The sequence below is a fragment of the Pithys albifrons genome, chromosome 13 (genome assembly GCF_047495875.1).
Source record: "Pithys albifrons albifrons isolate INPA30051 chromosome 13, PitAlb_v1, whole genome shotgun sequence".
Lineage (NCBI taxonomy): Eukaryota > Metazoa > Chordata > Aves > Passeriformes > Thamnophilidae > Pithys > Pithys albifrons.
Genome location: NC_092470.1, coordinates 2,658,443 through 2,677,830, shown reverse-complemented (window position 1 = coordinate 2,677,830; position 19,388 = coordinate 2,658,443). Strand labels below are relative to the sequence as shown.

The 19,388-nt window shown below is 40.5% G+C and overlaps 1 protein-coding gene across 2 annotated transcripts in view; it reads right to left on the bottom strand.

The window, feature by feature from the left end:
* ENTREP2 (endosomal transmembrane epsin interactor 2) overlaps positions 1 to 19,388 on the bottom strand; it is a 94,722-nt gene that overhangs the window by 32,890 nt on the left and 42,444 nt on the right. For both annotated transcript variants that reach the window (XM_071568681.1, XM_071568682.1), the window contains exons 3-4: positions 12,589 to 12,699; positions 4,528 to 4,659 (exon numbers count right to left, since the gene is read on the bottom strand). In XM_071568681.1, the coding sequence (XP_071424782.1) occupies positions 4,528 to 4,659; positions 12,589 to 12,699 (243 nt within the window). The remainder of the gene's footprint in view (positions 1 to 4,527; positions 4,660 to 12,588; positions 12,700 to 19,388) is intronic.

The window sequence follows — 19,388 nt, the reverse complement described above, 5'->3', positions numbered from 1 at the left end:
AGTAAATCTCAGAAGTTGAATTAAAATTTGTTACTGATATGTGAAAAAATGAATATTTCATGGTTGTGTTCCTATTAAACAGTTACCAAATTAACTGTGCCATTATCTACTTAACTGTTCATCATGTTTTCCCTCCATAGTAACAGACACCTTTGACTTATGCTGTGCTCCTTAAGGATATTTATGCATTCTCTAATCTCCTTCACACCATCATTCACCCATATGTCCACCCATAACTTAAGGGCAGAACACTCATTTTTTCTTTTCCCAAGTCAAACTGTTTTCAGTATTATTCCTCAGACACTATTTCTGTACTACCACACCTTAAGGTCAGTTCATTAGCACAATTAAAATATTAATACATAAAAATGGATGTTCTCTAAATGTGTAGTCCAAAACCTTACAGAATACAATAAAATAGGAGCTGTACTACAAAACCTGAGTATATGTTAAAATCTGAATGTTTAACTGGAATACTTTTTTACTATTTTGTATTCAAAAAATGTAATTTTAGGATATAATTCAGTAAGAACATCATATGAAAAACCCCATACAGTAATACAGTTAAAAAGCAATTTGTCCTTAACACAGATTTTCTTTGTTTTCCATCAAATGCTGGGTGATAAGGCAGTCAGGTGGTATTAAACTGGAGTAAGTTTAAGAATTGCTGATTGATTTGTCACTTCGATAACTCAACAGTAGAAACAATCATTTAACAAAGCAATTTAAAGCAGCTCTGAGCACATGCAATTACCTGACAGAAGAAAAGAAAATCTCTGGCACGAGATAGAATCTAAAATGAAAAATGACAATGGCAGGAGCTCTCCATTAGTGATGGGAGCACTGGCAGGGCTGGGTCCTTTATGACCAAAGACAAGTGAGTTCACCCTTCTGAAATGTTGCCCTTCAAGATGTAATTTGTACCTCCTGTCACACCAAATCTAAAGCAAAACTGAATATGATCAATTCACTCTAATCATGGGCCATCCCACAGAGTTCCTTCATCTTAGAAAACAAACCCAGAACTGAATTCCCTCCAAAATCAGTTGCTTTTCTGAACCATCAAGTCAGACAAACTAAACCAGGACTCTCTGGACATCTTCATAACTCAAATGTAGATTCTGATAAATATTTAATCCCTTCCTTGCCTCCTCATATCATATCAATGAACTGTACAGTCAATTAAGTTACATGCATGAACCTCTGTTACAGTTTCAAAATCTTTCATGGAATTTTTCTGTCCATTGCCAACACAGCAATGTGAGGGCTGCAGGGCCAGAGCAAAGTGATATATATTAGTACAGCACTGTTATTTCCCTTTTCTGAATTTTGTGCCTGAAGCCTCTTAATTTCAAAATAATAATAATAATAATAATAACAACTTGGAGGGAGTTTTCCTCCTTTCTACCCCAGGAATGCTCCCATTCTCCTTGAGAAGATCAAAGCAGGGATTTGACATTCAATACAGACCATACCACACAGATAAAGCACGACTGCCACAAAATACTCACCCTGCCAAGTATTATACAGAAAATTAACCAGCCGTGCTGCTTACACAGAATTCAGAAATTGTATTTAAACCTATTTGGCTTTAGAATGAAATAAGGTACATATAATTGCTTTTTGTCCCCACTTATTACTCAGTCTCCACACTTATTGACAACATTTAAAATACTTATAATGATTTTTTAAAATGTGTTACTCAGGTTCACTGTGTGTAGCACAAACCCATTACTTCTTATGGGCTCCAGTCTGTGCAACAGTATTGAACTGGCAACTTTCTTTACAACACACTCATACTTTGCTGGTTCAATAGATTATTCTCCTGTGGAAATAAAAGGTTTGTAATCTTTGAGGTTCCTCAGTTCTTTGCACTTAGGAGACCACGGTCAATATACAATAGAAAGAGCAAAATCAGTTTGCTGCTGTGGAAAAGGAAGAGTGTGCAATCAGCAGCCCTGGGCAGGTGGATCTCAGCACCCACAGCCATCAATGCTCCACTGCTGCAGTTCTGGAAGATGAGCTCTTTTCTCCTTGATTGACTTCAATTACGGTGCTTCATTTCTCATACTACTGTATCCTGAGAGCAGATAATGAGCAGTAAAGCTTTTTCACCCATGAAATTAGTGTCACTGTACCTTTTTTATTCATGAATTCAAGGACAACAATCCTTTAACTCAAATTATAACTTCAGTTGTTCTCACTGGATACACCTGAAAAACACTGGGAAAATGGATGCACTAACAGAGGGAAGACTCGAGAATCAATTCTGAACCACACAGGTCTCAAAGCACATTGAACTGCAAATGCAGAGGTGGCCAACACTTCATAAAACAGATTTCAAGTATGAAAGTACAACATAATTCATTATTTTACCTGCATCTAAAGGATTGTTTCTCCTTGTCCTGTCTGACTGCCTGGGAGGAGGATGGGACAGGCCACACAGGCACGATTGTTCTGTCCCCAGTGCAGCTCCACAGCTGCTCCCACCAAAAAATCACACATGGCTCAAAGGAAACATGAGCTTTTTACCTCAGTCTTAACAAAGAGAAGGAATGTGAAATCTACATAATCTTATACATAAAGATATATAATCTAAACTCTGCTTCTCTACATTTTCTCTCCCTCTGGCTCCCCAAACAATGAACTCAATTGAGCTTTTGGTACTAAAACATCTGTTCCCTTAAAATCACATTGCAGTTATCAATTGCAATTAAAGAGGGTGAGCCTTATCACTCTCAGCTGTTTACCTAATGAACTGCAACTTTTTTTTCTCTATGGGCTCAGTAGAAAGCTATTCTTAAATTAACAGCCAGGAATAGAGAGCTCTCTCAGACAAACAGAAAGCAAATCTGGAATTAAACCTGAAAAACATGCAAGAAACTTCTGAAACAGTTATTTTCTTAACTACCCTGTCATGTGAAAAGTTCTAAACATAATTAAAGCTGCATTCAGACTATGCTCATAGGAGCTCCTGTGTTTAAAACCATCCTCTTCTTCCATAAGCAGAAAAGGCAATTCCCTTTATACATGACTGAGTTACACTGTAAAAGAAATTATATTTTGTTCTTGTATTCTGGTTGCTGTATTGGTGAGAAACCTTACCCTGATTTTCAGCACATGTCTCTTCATATGCTGATAATGTCCTCAAAGATAAACAGTTGTTTTCCCTCTCATTAAAGTTCACCTTCCTGCCACAATCACAGGAAGCCACCATATGCTCCCTCAGTCTTTATTTTTATGGAATTAGCAAGTCAGCTTTTCCTGAAGGACAGGTTCATGCTTCTGCATCTGCCACACTTTGAGCAATGGCCTTCTGAGAGTTACCTTCTCATAGCACATTTCACTGGCACTGCACCACAACACAGCCCTGAATTTGGCATTCTGAGCAGCAGTTTGTTATAATGTTTTGACCAGCAATGTCAGGTTATGCTTCTTTCCCACTCAGTAAATTCCTGTTACCCAGTAGGTCCTTCCTTAAAACGTGAGGCAGAATTCTTCCTTAATTTTGGGACCTGCTCCTTATTACTCAGTGGTAGCTTTTTCTTTTTCTTAATGAATCTGAAGAATATTTTGGTATTTACTACATACCTTTTGAAGGATTTCTACACATTCTGGACTTTAAACTGTATCTACAAATATCAATATAACTTCACTTTTTCAGGCCCCACCTATAAACTGCCTCCCTAAGATCCTTCTCACACTGAATTTCTCTCCTTTACTCCATTATCTTCCATTAATTTCGTTAAAATACACACTTTGAAATTGAGAGTCACAGATGCAGAATTAGTTCTGTCCATCATTCAATTAAACCTAGAATGAATTAATAGCTGTCTTTTAGACCAGGGTTCCCTTTTCCGACCAGTTCTTTCACTGAATCCTTACTATTTCTCAAAACAACACCATGTCTTGCCAGTTTGGTGTTGACAAAGTGAAGCAATGATGTGGGCACTTACACTGAACTCTAACTCTCACACACAATATTCTTAATATTTGCTCTCAGGTTTATATCTGGGTAGCTATAACACAAAGTGCTACAAGACTTAGAATTCCTATAATAGTGCAGAGCAATGTCTAAGCACGTTTCCAGCATTGTCTAGAAAGAACACTCCTGTCCCCTCCCAGAGTGATGTCCACCTACTTCTGTGTTAGCAGCACATCATGAAACACTTCATCATTCTGCAATGATTTGTTCCTTCAGTCCACAGCAACACTAATAACAACACCCTCTCACATCCTGCCTTTCTGGAGCAGACATTTGTCCCTGCCCCCTCCAGCCTCAGGCTTGACCAATCCCAACTTCTGCTTGTTAAATAAAACAAAACAGCTGACAAAACAGCTCCCTGTGCAATTGCAGATCCTGTGTGGAAAATCATTTTCATGCACAGAAGCACCACCTTCTGCTGGAGGAAGATTAATTATTTTGCGTGTAACAAACACAGACAAGCGCAGCTGCTGCTGCCTCCATCAGCCACTTGAGCCTGGCTCAGCTAAACCTGTGTCCCTGTCAGTCCCCTCCTAACTCACCTTCAGGGTCAGTCTCACTGCATTGCACTCCTGCAGGGGGTTCAGCTTCAGGGTTTCTCCCAAGTTGCTGCAGCCTGAGGTTTGGTGCTGCATTTCACAGCAAACACAGACACCATCGCTGTCGAATTTTATCTGGGAAGGAAAAAAAAAACAAAAAGGTCAGGAAAAGTATAAATCAAGGCAAACACACTTCTCAGAAATTGTATTTACAGTTACAGTGACAGGAGTGACTACTAAATGCAAAATGAAATCTCTGTGCAGAACTCAGGGAGTAGAATGTTTTCCACTGGTTAATATAAGCTATAAAACCAGGTGAAATACAGGAAAAGGAAACAGTATCAAAGAGTTCTACCTTTTATGTCTCACTTTGAAAAAAAATCTGCTTTCTGGGGCCAATGAAACCAGAGTAACTCAGGTGAAAAAACATAAAATCATACCCAAGGGGGGGAAAAATATCAAACAATAACAGAAGGAGGTCAGAAAACAGAGGAAGGAGTCACCAACCAGTTCTTTATTCCTCCAAGTAAGGATGGAAGCACAGTGGCTGAGTGGTGAGAGATCTGAATCCCCATGTTACTAACCCTTCTACATTAAAAAGAAAATAAATCTAACATTTACAGATACAAATCCACAAAAAACTTTCATAATGAAAGTATGTGTTTGCTGTTTTTATACTTTTTTTTCCAATTCTCCCTAGGATGTTGCCAGTTTCCTGAACAAAGACAGACAACAGCATTCCTTGTAGAATTACCTTGCACAGCCTTGGATTTACACTCATTTCAATAGAAGATTTACTTACAGCTTAAGACTTCAAGGAACATTTAAATTGTTCATATGATCTTAAAAATTATTTATTTAATGATATTTCTTTTTCAGTGCCACCCCTACCAGGCTTATCTAATACTCTCTCCTTACATGCTGGTGACCAGGACAGCAGATGGAAGAGCAAAAATAAGAGTCAATCAAAAAAATGCAATAAACTTTTCCAGATGAGGTGCAGATAAATGTCTGCCATGAACTGTGATGAAGGCATGCTCAGGGCAGGATGGTGTCTCAGGGGACCTCAGTTCCTGAGGCTCCAGATTGCCCCCTGGCCAGTACAATTTGTAAAAGGCTTTAAAAAACCCCTGGATATGTAAATGACACCATTTGCCATATTCTCAAAGGCAGCAGTGGAAATAATTGTCTCTGGCAGCTCACAGAGACTGGTCATACCTTATGCCACAACACTGCAAAATAAAGAACAAATATAGTTTGTGCACTTAAATTATAGTTGGTGGGTTTATTTCTAATTAGCATACAATTTAATTCACAAGCTGCTTTAACAATTTCAGGCTGTTTCAGGGGGCTTTTTTCTTCAATTCCTCTAATATTCTAATACTTTCTTTTAAAAGCAAAAGATCTGAGCAGAACCCAAGTACATGGTTCATGATCAGATGACCTCAGCACTTCAAGTCACTGTAAAATCAAACCAGTACATGTCACTGGGGAGGTCTTGCTCCCAAACCTCTCTGGAATGGTTCTGCTGTCACAGAAATGCTACTGAGAAAGTTTGAAACTTTGAGTTTGGAGCTGGGCCAAGTTCAGGGGCCAGAAGGATACACAGGCAAACCAGTCCAGGCTTCAGCTGCAAAGAAGGTTTTAGAATGAGGAAAATGGACAAAGCAAGATCATCTATTTTGGTTCATGCTGTCCCTGTTCAGTGAAAGACAGTCCCTGATCCATGGTGGGATGTACATGACATTCCTAACATGAAATACAGAACAGGTGTCACAGAAATAAGGCTGAAAAAGCTTGGTCAAGATGCCCCATTTATGAGAGACCCTCAATGTCTTCTTAAAGCTCTTCCATAACTTTGTACTGCCCAATAACTCTCCTTTAATTTAATTCTTAAAATTAGTTAAAAGTGAATTGTTTACATGAAGGTTCCTGCAAAACACAAGGACAATCTTAAGAGTCACAGAATATTCCAAACCACCTCAGACTCACAGCCAGGCTGGAGGAGAGAGGAGTTGGGATTACCCCTTCCAGCTGCTGGGCTGGTGTTTCCAACCTCAGACACAATTACATCAGCAGTGCCTCCAAAACTCTCTGTGTTTAAATCTCTCTCTGGCTGGCAGAGCTCAAGAATAAATCATGACTCATTTCATCCCCTGCACAGCCCCCACTGTACAGGCTGTATATATTTGTGTTCCACTCTGTGGTTCTCACTCACACAGTCAGTAATCACAGCAGAGTCTGTGCACTTCCACAGTTATGACAGTTGCAAAGTACATCCTCATCCAACCCCTATTTAACATTTCAAACATCAGCCTGAGCTGCCTATATACATAAATTGTCTTCTAAGCTTGTTTTGTCTTGCCAAAGAACAGGACTGTTATTTTAAAAAGGATAAAACCCATTAAAATCTAACTTTGATGTAGCAGAGGATCAAAAAATGAAAGGACACTCCAGATTTATTACAAATGAATACACACACACTCACAGGCCCTGTGGTACTTTTTTCTTCTGTATCAATTCATCAAATTCTGTCAAGGTATTAGAGGGGTCTTAAGAAAGAAGAAATTACTCAGACTGCACACAAATTCCCACCAAAAAGGGTAAGTTAGGGAACAACTGACAGTGTTACTTCACATTCTACCTATTTGCATGTAGAATTACCTATTCCAAGTGTATGACTGCTAGTAAAGGAAGTCATAGATTTTACTTTTTCTTCTAAATCAAACTTCAGGGGTTTATACAGGGAACATAAAAATGCAAGGAAAATTTCAAAATAAATACAAAAATTCCAAAGTTGATAAGTGAAGCCAAGAAAGCCTCAGTGGGATGCTTATGGGAAGGAACTTCATAGTGAATTATATGGGAAGGAACTTCATAGTGAACTATATGGGAAGGAATTTCATAGTGAATTATAGCAGCTTATGCAAAGAGAAAGAATGAGAAGATCCAGTAAGGAATAAAGTTGTGTGGCAGGGAAATATCAAGATTAAACAGTTGAATTAAAGAGATGAATAAGAATAAAAAAAGAGTACATTTTTCCCTTGGAATTTAAACATTGTTTTTTAATCTGCACAGCACAGAATGGAATACAAAGGAATCTCTGGGCCTGGGCTGTGCCATTCACCTCTGTGCCAACCTGCACTTGCTCTGCCTTCCCTTGCTTTGGCTATTCCAGATAAAGATACTCAAGGGAAAAAGAGTCTTCCTTTATATGTTACTACAACTACTGACAAAATGCAGCTGTACAAACAAAATAAAATATAAGCCATCATTTTATACAGAGATGAATTCTATCACTACTTTCCTGAGTAATAACCAGCTGTGAATTTGATTAAAACTGCAGCATTTATTTTTAAACAAATAGGTGACTTTGAAGACAGGTATACTCAATTAAGACAATGAAATAAAACATATTCTATCTTGCACAGTAAATATAAATTAAAATATATTGTACTAATTGCTCTACCCATATACATTAAGCACAAATTTTAGAGACTGATTACTTGAAAAAGAACTGTTTGTGATACACACATTAATGAACAGCTTGAGTGTGTGACTGCTCTGTGCACATCCTGCTATCACTGATGGAAAGCAGTACCTTGAGGTTATGGCTGCAGGATCTGCAGCTAATCATGGGGAAAATCCCCAATTAGTATTTCTTAATAAGCCAATAAAGCTCCTGGTGTGTTTCTGCTCCTCAGTGTTGTAGGTTGCTAAGCTGCAGGATAAGGGACTCAAACTCCACAAGCTCCACATTCCAAATGCTAACATATGTTGAGCACATTGCCCATATTCACATAGAAATGTATGTTATGGAATCTACAATAAATCCCCAGTGTTTAAAGCAAAATAAGACCACTGTGCCTTGTTCTTCAAATAACCACCCCACATGTGAAGTGCTGCTGACTGTAATACTGTTATCACCTTTAAAGCCACACATTGAGCATGAAGGAGTTTGACAGAAACACAACAATTAAAACATGATTTATTTTGAATTTGACTTTTTTACTCTACTGTGCTTGGAAATTTCCTGTTGCAGTTATGTGGGGAGTTAACCACATCTCAAAGCACGTGCCTGCAAAGGGTGGGCTTTCCCTCCCAGAGCTGCACCACCACCACCACACAATTGTATCCCAGAAGGCAATCAGAGCATTCAGAGTGGATAATGAACACCCAGATAATGCACACAGTGCCCAAAGTGACTGAAAGGGGATTTTGAGCAATGAAAACCTAAAAAGTAAGCTCTAGGTAGAAGAAATTGTATTTTTTCCCCCACAGTTCTGATAAACAGCCACAATGAAATTAAATTGCCCTTACATAGCATAACACACTGTGGCAGAGCTGATTAGTATCTCATCATGCTCTGGAAACTGAAAGTACAGTTTGACTCCTTGTTTTATCTTCCTTAGCCAGATCAGTGTTTCACTAGTCCAGAGGAAAATCAGCACATTCCAGCTGTAGTAGGAAGGGAAAGGTCAGGGAAGTACAAATGAAATACAACAGTTTCCTTTTCATTTACTTGCCACTACACCAGCTTTGAGCTACTGAGCAAGGGAGAAATAAATACATGTGTCCAAAATCCCAGTGTTGCTCCCAGTTTTCTTTAGGGCTTTGATACAATCCTACATGAGAGATGTGGCTCATGGAAAACAGCCAGCAGAGTGTGATGTCCAGACACAAACCTGAGCTATTCCTAACAGTGACACTCCAGGTCAAAATACCATGTTTGAAAATTGTAGCACAGAGGTCACAAAGTACAATTCTGTAGTTGCATTCAGTAGTCAGGAAAGCTTTCATTTTGAGAGGATATTTATTCCTTCTTCCATGCAGATATAAGGCCTTTTTTTTAAGTCTTCATGGGAAGTTCTGATAAAAATGTGGTCCCTCAAAGTAACTTCGAAACAGCCCTGATATCAAAGGAAGGATTCAAGACAAATTTGTAAAACTCACTTCAAAGGTCTTCCACAAAAAATACCTATGATATCTTTCTAACAAACAAAAAACCACCACCACCAAAAAATACTCCAACAAATCCACCCCCAACAAACCCCACAACACAAATAGTTATGCAATCTTAGAGCAGCTTCAGGTTCCACCAGTTGATTTTTTCAGCTCAGCAGCACAACCCCATCAAAATGAGAGCTGGAAACTTCATCAAAAGTTTCCCAAATCAAATATTTTATAGAGAAAACCCTCCCTTCTTCTCCTAAGGTCAGTGCTGGTTTTCCACAGAGTCAGATATCTGGCTCCATCTGTTGGGTTCTGTAAAGCCTTTACTCCAATCACACCTGGAAGTGACAGACATTGGGGAAGTGTCTGCAGAACATTCCAGTCACCACTGGAAGTGACAGACATTGGGGAAGTGTCTGCAGAACATTCCAGGACAACTGGAAGTGACAGACACTGGGGAAGTGTCTGCAGAACATTCCAGGACAACTGAAAGTGACAGACACTGGGGAAGTGTCTGCAGAACATTCCAGGACAACTGGAAGTGACAGACACTGGGGAAGTGTCTGCAGAACATTCCAGGACAACTGAAAGTGACAGACACTGGGGAAGTGTCTGCAGAACATTCCAGGACAACTGAAAGTGACAGACACTGGGGAAGTTCTGCAGAACATTCCAGTCACCACTGGAAGTCACAGGCATTGTGGAAGTGTCTGCAGAACATTCCAGGACAACTGAAAGTGACAGACACTGGGGAAGTTCTGCAGAACATTCCAGTCACCACTGGAAGTGACAGACATTGGGGAAGTGTCTGCAGAACATTCCAGTCACCACTGGAAGTGACAGACACTGGGGAAGTTCTGCAGAACATTCCAGGACAACTGGAAGTGACAGACACTGGATAAGTTCTGCAGAACATTCCAGGACAACTGGAAGTGACAGACACTGGGGAAGTGTCTGCAGAACATTCCAGGACAACTGAAAGTGACAGACACTGGGGAAGTGTCTGCAGAACATTCCAGGACAACTGGAAGTGACAGACACTGGGGAAGTGTCTGCAGAACATTCCAGGACAACTGAAAGTGACAGACACTGGGGAAGTGTCTGCAGAACATTCCAGGACAACTGAAAGTGACAGACACTGGGGAAGTGTCTGCAGAACATTCCAGGACAACTGAAAGTGACAGACACTGGGGAAGTTCTGCAGAACATTCCAGTCACCACTGGAAGTCACAGGCATTGTGGAAGTGTCTGCAGAACATTCCAGGACAACTGAAAGTGACAGACACTGGGGAAGTTCTGCAGAACATTCCAGTCACCACTGGAAGTGACAGACATTGGGGAAGTGTCTGCAGAACATTCCAGTCACCACTGGAAGTGACAGACACTGGGGAAGTTCTGCAGAACATTCCAGGACAACTGGAAGTGACAGACACTGGATAAGTTCTGCAGAACATTCCAGGACAACTGGAAGTGACAGACACTGGGGAAGTTCTGCAGAACATTCCAGGACAACTGGAAGTGACAGACATTGGGGAAGTGTCTGCAGAACATCCCCAGAACAATTCCTAGCAGAACAGCCAAGCTTCTCCAGCCTTCTGGCTGATGGAGCTGCACACACAGCACTCCATTTTTCAATCTTACAGTTCAATGTCATTTACTTCCTAAATTTGGAGGGGCAGATAATTGCTTTATTATTTACTTTTAATCAAGGATTTCAGTAATGAGTTTACTTTTGTAGATGTCTTTGTAAGTCTGAGTCATAAAACCTGTTACACTTCAGTACATAAGTACTTTTTTCCTGAGATAAAACCATAAAGGCTCTATGTAAATTGTAACTTTCAGTAACTTGGAGCACAGCATGCCACAACATGATAATTTATATTAGTCTGTATTTTATTGAATAAAAACAACATACATTTGCTTTGGAAATTGAAAAAGAAAAAGAACTAATTTAGGTTGGCAAATAAAACATTAGCATACACATAGCAGGACATTGCTGTCAGTGCACCTGTGAAACACCCTCCTCTGTGAGTAGCTCTGGGATGAAATCCTGACACACTGACACCAAATGGTAATCACTGCACTGCTCTGATGTGCCCTGTGTTCCACCTACTTGCTGAAGCATTATTGTCACCATGATACTAAGAAACAAATCTTTCTAACATTAAAATTTACTTTTTGAGGAGACAAAACACTGTTGATCCATTAGCACTTCAACCCTCAAGCTTTTCCCAAAGGATTTTTCCCACTGTAAAGCCTACAGATTGCTCTACTCTTTGGGAAATGAAAGGAATACATGTACAAAACCCTAACAAATGACAACTAAAATCCCTGCCCTTTGGAAGTGTCTCAGGTTTGGCTTAGCTGTTACCAACCTTGGAGTGGCCTCCCTTCCCCCTCCCAGAACTCTCCCAGCAAAGGAAAGGGGAAAACAAAACTGAAAAGAAACGAACTCAAAAGACACTGAACTAAATAAAAAGAAGAAATTATATTTTCTAGCATTCACAACCACACTGTATACACAGTACGTAGGATCCCGCCCCCAGGGGAAAGGGAAAAGGGAAAAGGGGACTGGTTAACCAGAAATTGGGAAGAAACAAAACCAACCCCCCAAAAAAAACAAATGAAACAGATAAACACAATTAAAAACCTCAAGGAAGGGGAACAAGCATGAAACAATCTCACTCAGGACAGGAGAACCACCAACAACCGGAGGGATCAGACTCCAGCCCTCCCCACCAGCTCCCCAGCCAAGGACAGGAAACCAAAACCACACCTCCCCTGCTAGGTGGAAAACAGGTGGGGAATACTTGTAACTTCCTTAGATACAATGGTTACTGAGGAAGCCATGGGTCAAACCATTCCATTCTCCACCCCTTATTCCACACTGGTCTTTCCACGCAATCCTTGTATTGCATTTGCTTATATCCCGCACACACACACACACACACACACACACATATATATATATATATGTATATATTCCATATGTGGTCCTTCGAGGCAGATGTCTTGCCATCAAGGATCAACACCAGCATCAGTTCAGCTTTAGTCCTTTGCCTTGTGGTTAATGTCACAGTTCCACATTCAGACTTGTTTGCCATTACTCACCAGCTGACAGCCTTCCAGGGCCCTCACCAGCTGAGCGTTCTGGCAGGAGAGGATGGACCCGGCCAAGTTGAGCATGACACACACTGCAGACAGCAGCATGAAAAAGGTTATCTGGGGAAAAACACACAGCCTGGGATTATCCAAGAGGCAAATCAGGGAAAGCACAAGTCAGATGGGCAGGAACTTCCAGACAATTACATGCATGGCAAGGTTTTATATATTTTAATGAGAGCAGGTTGTTTAATCTGACAACATCTTCAGTCTCGCACTGTAAGGGAAAGTGACATCACAACTGGCCTTGACTATCGTAAGTTTTCCTCCAGTTGTTTCAAAATAATCTATTTACCTCCCACTTTTATCACACACTCTGAAATTTTAATGGGTTTTATTAATGAGCATTGCTAAAAAGCAAGAATTGAAAAACTTTTTTTTAAACAGGAGTAATCTTTAAAAAATTTAAATCTATTTTGATGTGGATAAGGGTGTCCTAACCAGGAAAAGTATTTGTCTGCATCATGTATCATGAGTTCCCACAAGCTGGAGGAAAAAGGTCAATAAAATTCTAACTACTTGGTTTTTAAACAACAATTACAATTTAAGCAGCATCTTCCATCTCAACAAGACATTGTGTTAATTGCTCCTTTTGCCTCGTCTCAAAACACGTCAGAACAATCACTAACTCTATTCCATCAGCTTAATGACAATTTTATTGCTTTAAATGTAAAAACCCTTGGCCAGTGTGGGCAGACAGAAACCTCAATACTTAGGGACTGGAATGGCACAAGTAATAGGAGGCCAAGAATAAATGTGTGCCCAATGTGTGGCCACCTTAAACATTCAGTGTTGACATTGCCATAACTCAGCAGGAGCAGGAGTGTGTTCTCTGAAATGAGTCAGAGATTCTGTTGCATCTTTTTCCATGTGCATGCCCACAGTTTACAGCTCTTCCCTGTTCTCACAAGATGTTTTCTTTTGTTAATGCTTTTGCTATCAATACTTTTGATAACCTTAAATCCCAAATGGTTGTATTTTTTAGTGTTTTGGGGCAAAAAAAATCCCCCTCTAATCTCCAGAGCATTAATCAAAAGAAGAAGAATTTGTGCTACAAATTTTAGTTGCCAGCTCCAGATTCTTCCAAGCATCACATCTGACACCAAGGGCTGTAACACACACCAGGTTTATCTGTCCTTGCACCACTTCCTTCATATCAGCATTCACTGATGAAGATACTTCTGCTGGTGTCAGAAGTTCCTCCTGCCACTGGCAAAGAAAGCCAAGAGAGAAGAGCCCAGCACTGCCAAAATCATGTCACAGGCTCTTCAAATTCCTGTTCTCTGTGGGTGTGTCTCATGATCTGTCCAGAAGTTACATTTCAAGGTGGCAGCCACCACCCGGTCCTGTATCAAACACTGAAGGTCTCTCTCACACTTGGCTTCCCCATTTTGTTGGTTTATGCCTCACTTCTCAATGTCCCAGGCAAGGAACTACCTAAGCTGGGCATGGAGTTAGAAGGGAAAACTCAGTTCCTTTGCAAGTCTTTTGAAACCACCTTTCCTCTTGCAGAGCACAAAGACCCCAACAAAAGTGATTCAAGTCTTTCCAATCTCCTTCCTTGATGCTTCTCAGCTAAATACAAAAAAGGGCCTTCTACTGATGGACTGGGACACACCTGTACATTGTTACCACAACTTTAGATGTTCCCACGATGCTGGAAACCACAACAGAGCAAAGGAGGCATAAAAGTATCAATTACCACATTAACAAGCAGTAAAAAAGAAGCCCAGTGTGCTTAATGTTTTTATCACAAATCAGTCTTTCCTCACACTGGCACATAAATCTGGTAAAAATAAATGTATCTGCAAGCCCCTGAAAGGGTGGTCATTGTGGAGTGTGAGGGAGAAGCAACACTACATTATGAAGCACTGCAGATGAAGTTAGACATACATTATTCATGAAGTTGTCTGATTTCCACATTAAAATGTTCCTCAGAAACGTGTGCTCTGAGAGCTCAGTGTGACACTTGCAGGAGCAGCATGGAATTATCAGAAAGGGCGTAAGATGCAGCAACCCAGTGATCAAGGGAAAAAATTTACACTGAAGAAAACACAGAATCAAGTGGCAGATACTGAAGGGCTGTGACTTCTTAATGCTGCTTTAGAACTGCACTCCCTGTGTTTTTCACCTCTCTAGTTGCAACACATAAACAAGCTAAAATATTCCTAGAATTCAGGAAGATGCATCAAAAAAGCTCCCAAAGCTCCCAAGAATTAGTACACAAACAAAAAGCCAAGCCAAGTGATTCATTATGACATGGTGTTAGCAGAACTAATTGGAGAAGTCACAGCTGATACTCTACACAAAAGTGCTCTATAGAAGAAATATTAATGGACTCCCTACCTTAATGCTACCATAGTCCTAAACTAATTGTACAAAACTAATTAGCTCTGCTCAGATGCAATGATTTAGAATGATGTAATAACTCGAAATTTGAGGTGTCATCTTGCACCTGGAATTCTAAACTAGTTAATTCTCTTCATGACCTTAACCTGCTGCTTCTATTTCATTGCTCCCACAATTCCTGGGTTCAGGTTACATGAAGGAGGTTCTCCTGCCCTTCTCATAACTAATGGTTTGCAAGTATAGAAGAAACAACATTTATCTTCCTGTTATTTACCTCATAATAGGTTCCTTTTCCATGATTAAATTATAACACTTTTAAAATTATTTCTCAACACTTGCCAAGAACAGACTGAATGAAAAAGTGTTGGCATTTCAGATCTGCTTAATTCAATATTCCCTGTCCTTTGCCTAAATTACAATAAAGGTTTGAACAAAAATATTTTCTCTAAGTCTAAAACAATGTTCTGTATTAAATAGGCAGAAATATTCCCTGCTGTGTGGCACAGCATCAGGTTAAACATTTTAAGGCTTTTATGTTAAGAGCTATAAATTACGTTTTGTTTTATTCTGCATTATTTAAACCCATTCGATTCCAGACATTATTAAATTAAATTACATTTTCTCCAGATAAAATTCCTTTAGATTTGGTCTAATGAGGCTATTTAACGTTTTAAGAGAAAGCTGAAATCTTGGTGTAAACATTAAAATCCATCCAACTATTTCTGATTTCATAGAAAAACAGCTCAGATGAGAATTTATGAACTTAAACTTTGTGTACATGATTTTATTGACCACATTTTGGTCCCATTAAGTTGTTTTCATTTGAAAGGTTCTTGCCATTTAATTAATTTATTATTAGGTGCTTGGTTGTATCTTCATTTCTGTATTTTCATAACAAATTTCTGTGGAAAAACTCAACTATCTTCAAACATTGTTCTAATAAGATATCATAAACCCTTCAAACATAAATGGTCACTGAATCCAACTCTGACCATATGAGCCAGATTTAAAACTTGCAACTACATCAGCCACACTTCTATTTTCCTTCCAACATTCTCCCCATGGATGGAAAAACTGAAACTTTCCATAAGTTGGCTGATAAAATGCTATTTCTCAAAAACATTCCATGACAACAAGAGAACAGGAAAAGGAAGGTGATATTTAGGACATTAGGAAAGACAACATTTTTCTAAATTAGCTTTGTATGTAACAAAACAATCCTGATTTAAACAAAACACTCAGCTAAACCAGTAAGTGGAAATTAATATATATTTTTTAAGTGGGACCAGTCTAGTAAGTTAAACCAAACCTATGCAGGACTGAATTTATACTTCCATAGCAACTGATAATAAGGTTCATCCACCTAAACTATACGTTACTTTTGGCAAGTGTCTCATTGCTGGAAGGATTCACCTCCATGCAAGTGTCAGTAAAATGCTACCCCAGATAAATTAACCTTCCATAACATCTGTAGCAGAATTCCCTGAGGAAATAACAGCTCATGTTGTTCTGCTGACAAGGACAGGCATCAAAAGCAAACCCTTCCTGGCAGAAACGTAATTAGAGAGAAGCCAATTGTAAAGGTCAGATACAGAGATACTTTGCATCTGCCTTTCCCAAAATACTAATAGCAATTAACTACTGATGTGCAATTATTCTCATTAGTGAACAACTCTGCTGTCTCTCTGAAACCCAGCACAGCAGAACATTTTCCTTTTCATCATTAAGGGTGTCAGGTAGGTGAGGTCAGCAAACCACCACTGCTCATCTCTGGCAGGAGGACATGAGCCTGTTCTGAGGCAGAGCTTCAATGGGGACAGGAGTTTTCCCAGTTTGATTCAAATGTAAACTCATAATTTTGACTGTTTAAAGAAAAATTGCACACGTATCTCTAAGGAAAACTCCCAAGAATAATTTGATGGAGACCATCAGTGCATGAACTCTAAGATTTCTAAGACCTTTACTCAAATATCTGAAGTAGAGCTGAATACGTGATGTTGGTGCAGATTTTATGGTGTCTGTAGCAAGGCAACCCAAACAATCACAGTTGTGTCTAGCTCAGGATCTAAACTACAATTCACCTGACAAACAAATTCCACTGAAAGTATTTTTCTTCAACAAGCACAGGGTAATTAGATTCTCTTTAAGTAACAGAGCATTTCCTTCCATCTGTCACACAAACAAAACTGAAGTCAGTGAGTTTTGATTGTGCTAAAATGAGGTATCCACCCCCAACTCCATCACCGCCCAAAATACTTTACATTAGTTCCTGCACGTATTTATTCTATTTTTAAATGAAAACATTTCAAACGCCGTTCTTGTCCAAATGTTTGCAGCTGCTGTTTGCTCACCATTTGAAATCAAAGCACAAAGTTTGATAAGTAGTTTCCACATTGCCCAAGTGCTCATCTCCAGTGACACCAGACAAAAGATGAAGGAAGGAAGTACTTGGAGTACTAATTGACAGGAAGCTCAACAGGAGCCAACAGTGTGCCCAGGTGGCCAAGAAGGCCAATGGGATCCTGTCCTGTATCAAAAATAGTGTGGCCAGCAGGCCCAGGACAGTGATCCTTCCCCTGTACTCTGCATTGATGAGGCCACACCTTGAGTGTTGTGTTCAGTTCTGGGCCCCTCAGTTCAGAAAGGATATTGAGGTGCTGGAGCGGGTCCAGAGAAGAGCAACAAGTCTGGTGAAGGGACTGGAGCACAAGTCCTATGGGGAGAGGCTGAGGGAGCTGGGGGTGTTTAGCCTGGAGAAGAGGAGGCTCAGAGGTGACCTCATCACTGTCTATAACTACCTGAAGGGAAGTTCTGGCCAGGTGGGGGCTGGTTTCTTCTCCCAGGCACTCAGCAATAGGACAAGGGGGCACGATGGGCTCAAGCTCTGCCAGGGGAAATTTAAGTTGGATATCAGAAAAAAATTCTTTGCAGAGAGAGTGCTCAGGCATTGGAATGGGCTGCCCAGAGAGGTGGTGGATTCACCATCCCTAGAGATTTTTAAACACAGATTGGACATGGCACTGGGTGCCATGATCTGGTAAAGGGACTGGAGTTGGACCAAGGGTTGGACTCAATGATCTGGGAGGTCTTTTCCAACCCAATCGATTCTATGATTCTATGAAGACATAAGAAGAAAAGCTGAAGGAAACGAGACTCTCACCAAGAAAGAAGTGAAGAAAATACACCGTGCAGAGGCTGCCGAAACCTCCAGCCCCAGATGGGATGCAGGAGCAAAGGAGCTGAGAGAACCTTTAGATCGGTTTATACAGCGGGTGAGAACAAGGGCATTAGTGATGGGCTGGGGAGAGGCGAGCGCAGCCCCACCCCCGGCTCTGGCTCCAAGCACAGCCCCGCAAGGCACGGGGCCAGTCCCGCGGTGCCAGCAGGAGCCGCTGCCATGGCAACGCGATGCCACGGGAGCAGATGGGCACGGGAAGGGGCTGTTGAAGGGGAATTAAGACGTGCTTCGTTAGGAAGGGGCAAGTGTTACACCCCAGCAGGCTCTGTCTGCTCTTCAGGAAAAGCTGCTTGTGATTATTTTTAAACTTTGCCTCTGGGGATAACTAATTAGCAGATGGATGCCCAGGGAGGAGCCCAGATCCTCACAGGAGTGACAGCTGGGCCCAGGACAGGCAGCCTTCGACGAGAGGGCAGCAGTGGCACGAAGACAGAGAGACCTGGGCTGGAGAAAGCTGTAAGAAGTGTTAAGCTGTAAAAAGGCACCCAGAATGTTCATCCTAAAGAGATGTTTCACTCTGTGACATGTTTTCTCCACCACTACAAAGATTTCCCTGGTTCACTTCCTCTGTTTTCATCTTGAATGCTGTTTCTTTCTCTCCCAGTTCACAACTTTACTGAATCATTTTCCATTTTCCCCCTCTTCCTCTTCTGTCAGGAATATTCTAATAAATTGGCACTGGGAGTAGGTTTTTCTGCCAGTTGTTTTGCTGTATTAAAGAGGAAAGAAGGGAATCAGCAGTCTGTTAAAAAAAAAAAAAACACAAAACAAGAACAACAAAAAAAACCAAACCAAAACCCAACAAAACAGCAACAGGCAAGACAGTCCAAAAACATTATCCAGTAAATTAAAGTTGCCCTCCTTGGGGCATCTGAACACCTGCCATCCCAAACTTACCATTATAAGACACCAAAGAGATCCCCAGCTTTTGCTATGCATGTCACAGCAAGTGTGGAATTCAACAAGGGAAATGTGAATTATTCCTGCTTGTGTCAAGAGGTGTCCTACAGGACAGTGGCTGTTACCAGAAGCAGGATAGGAGAGGAACAGACATCCTTAGAAGCAAATAAGGAAGGAGCAGGAGTGAAATAATGACAGTTACTGGCTGACTGAAAAGGTCCCAAATTCTGATATTCACTAGCCTGGTTTGGTGGGTGGGTAT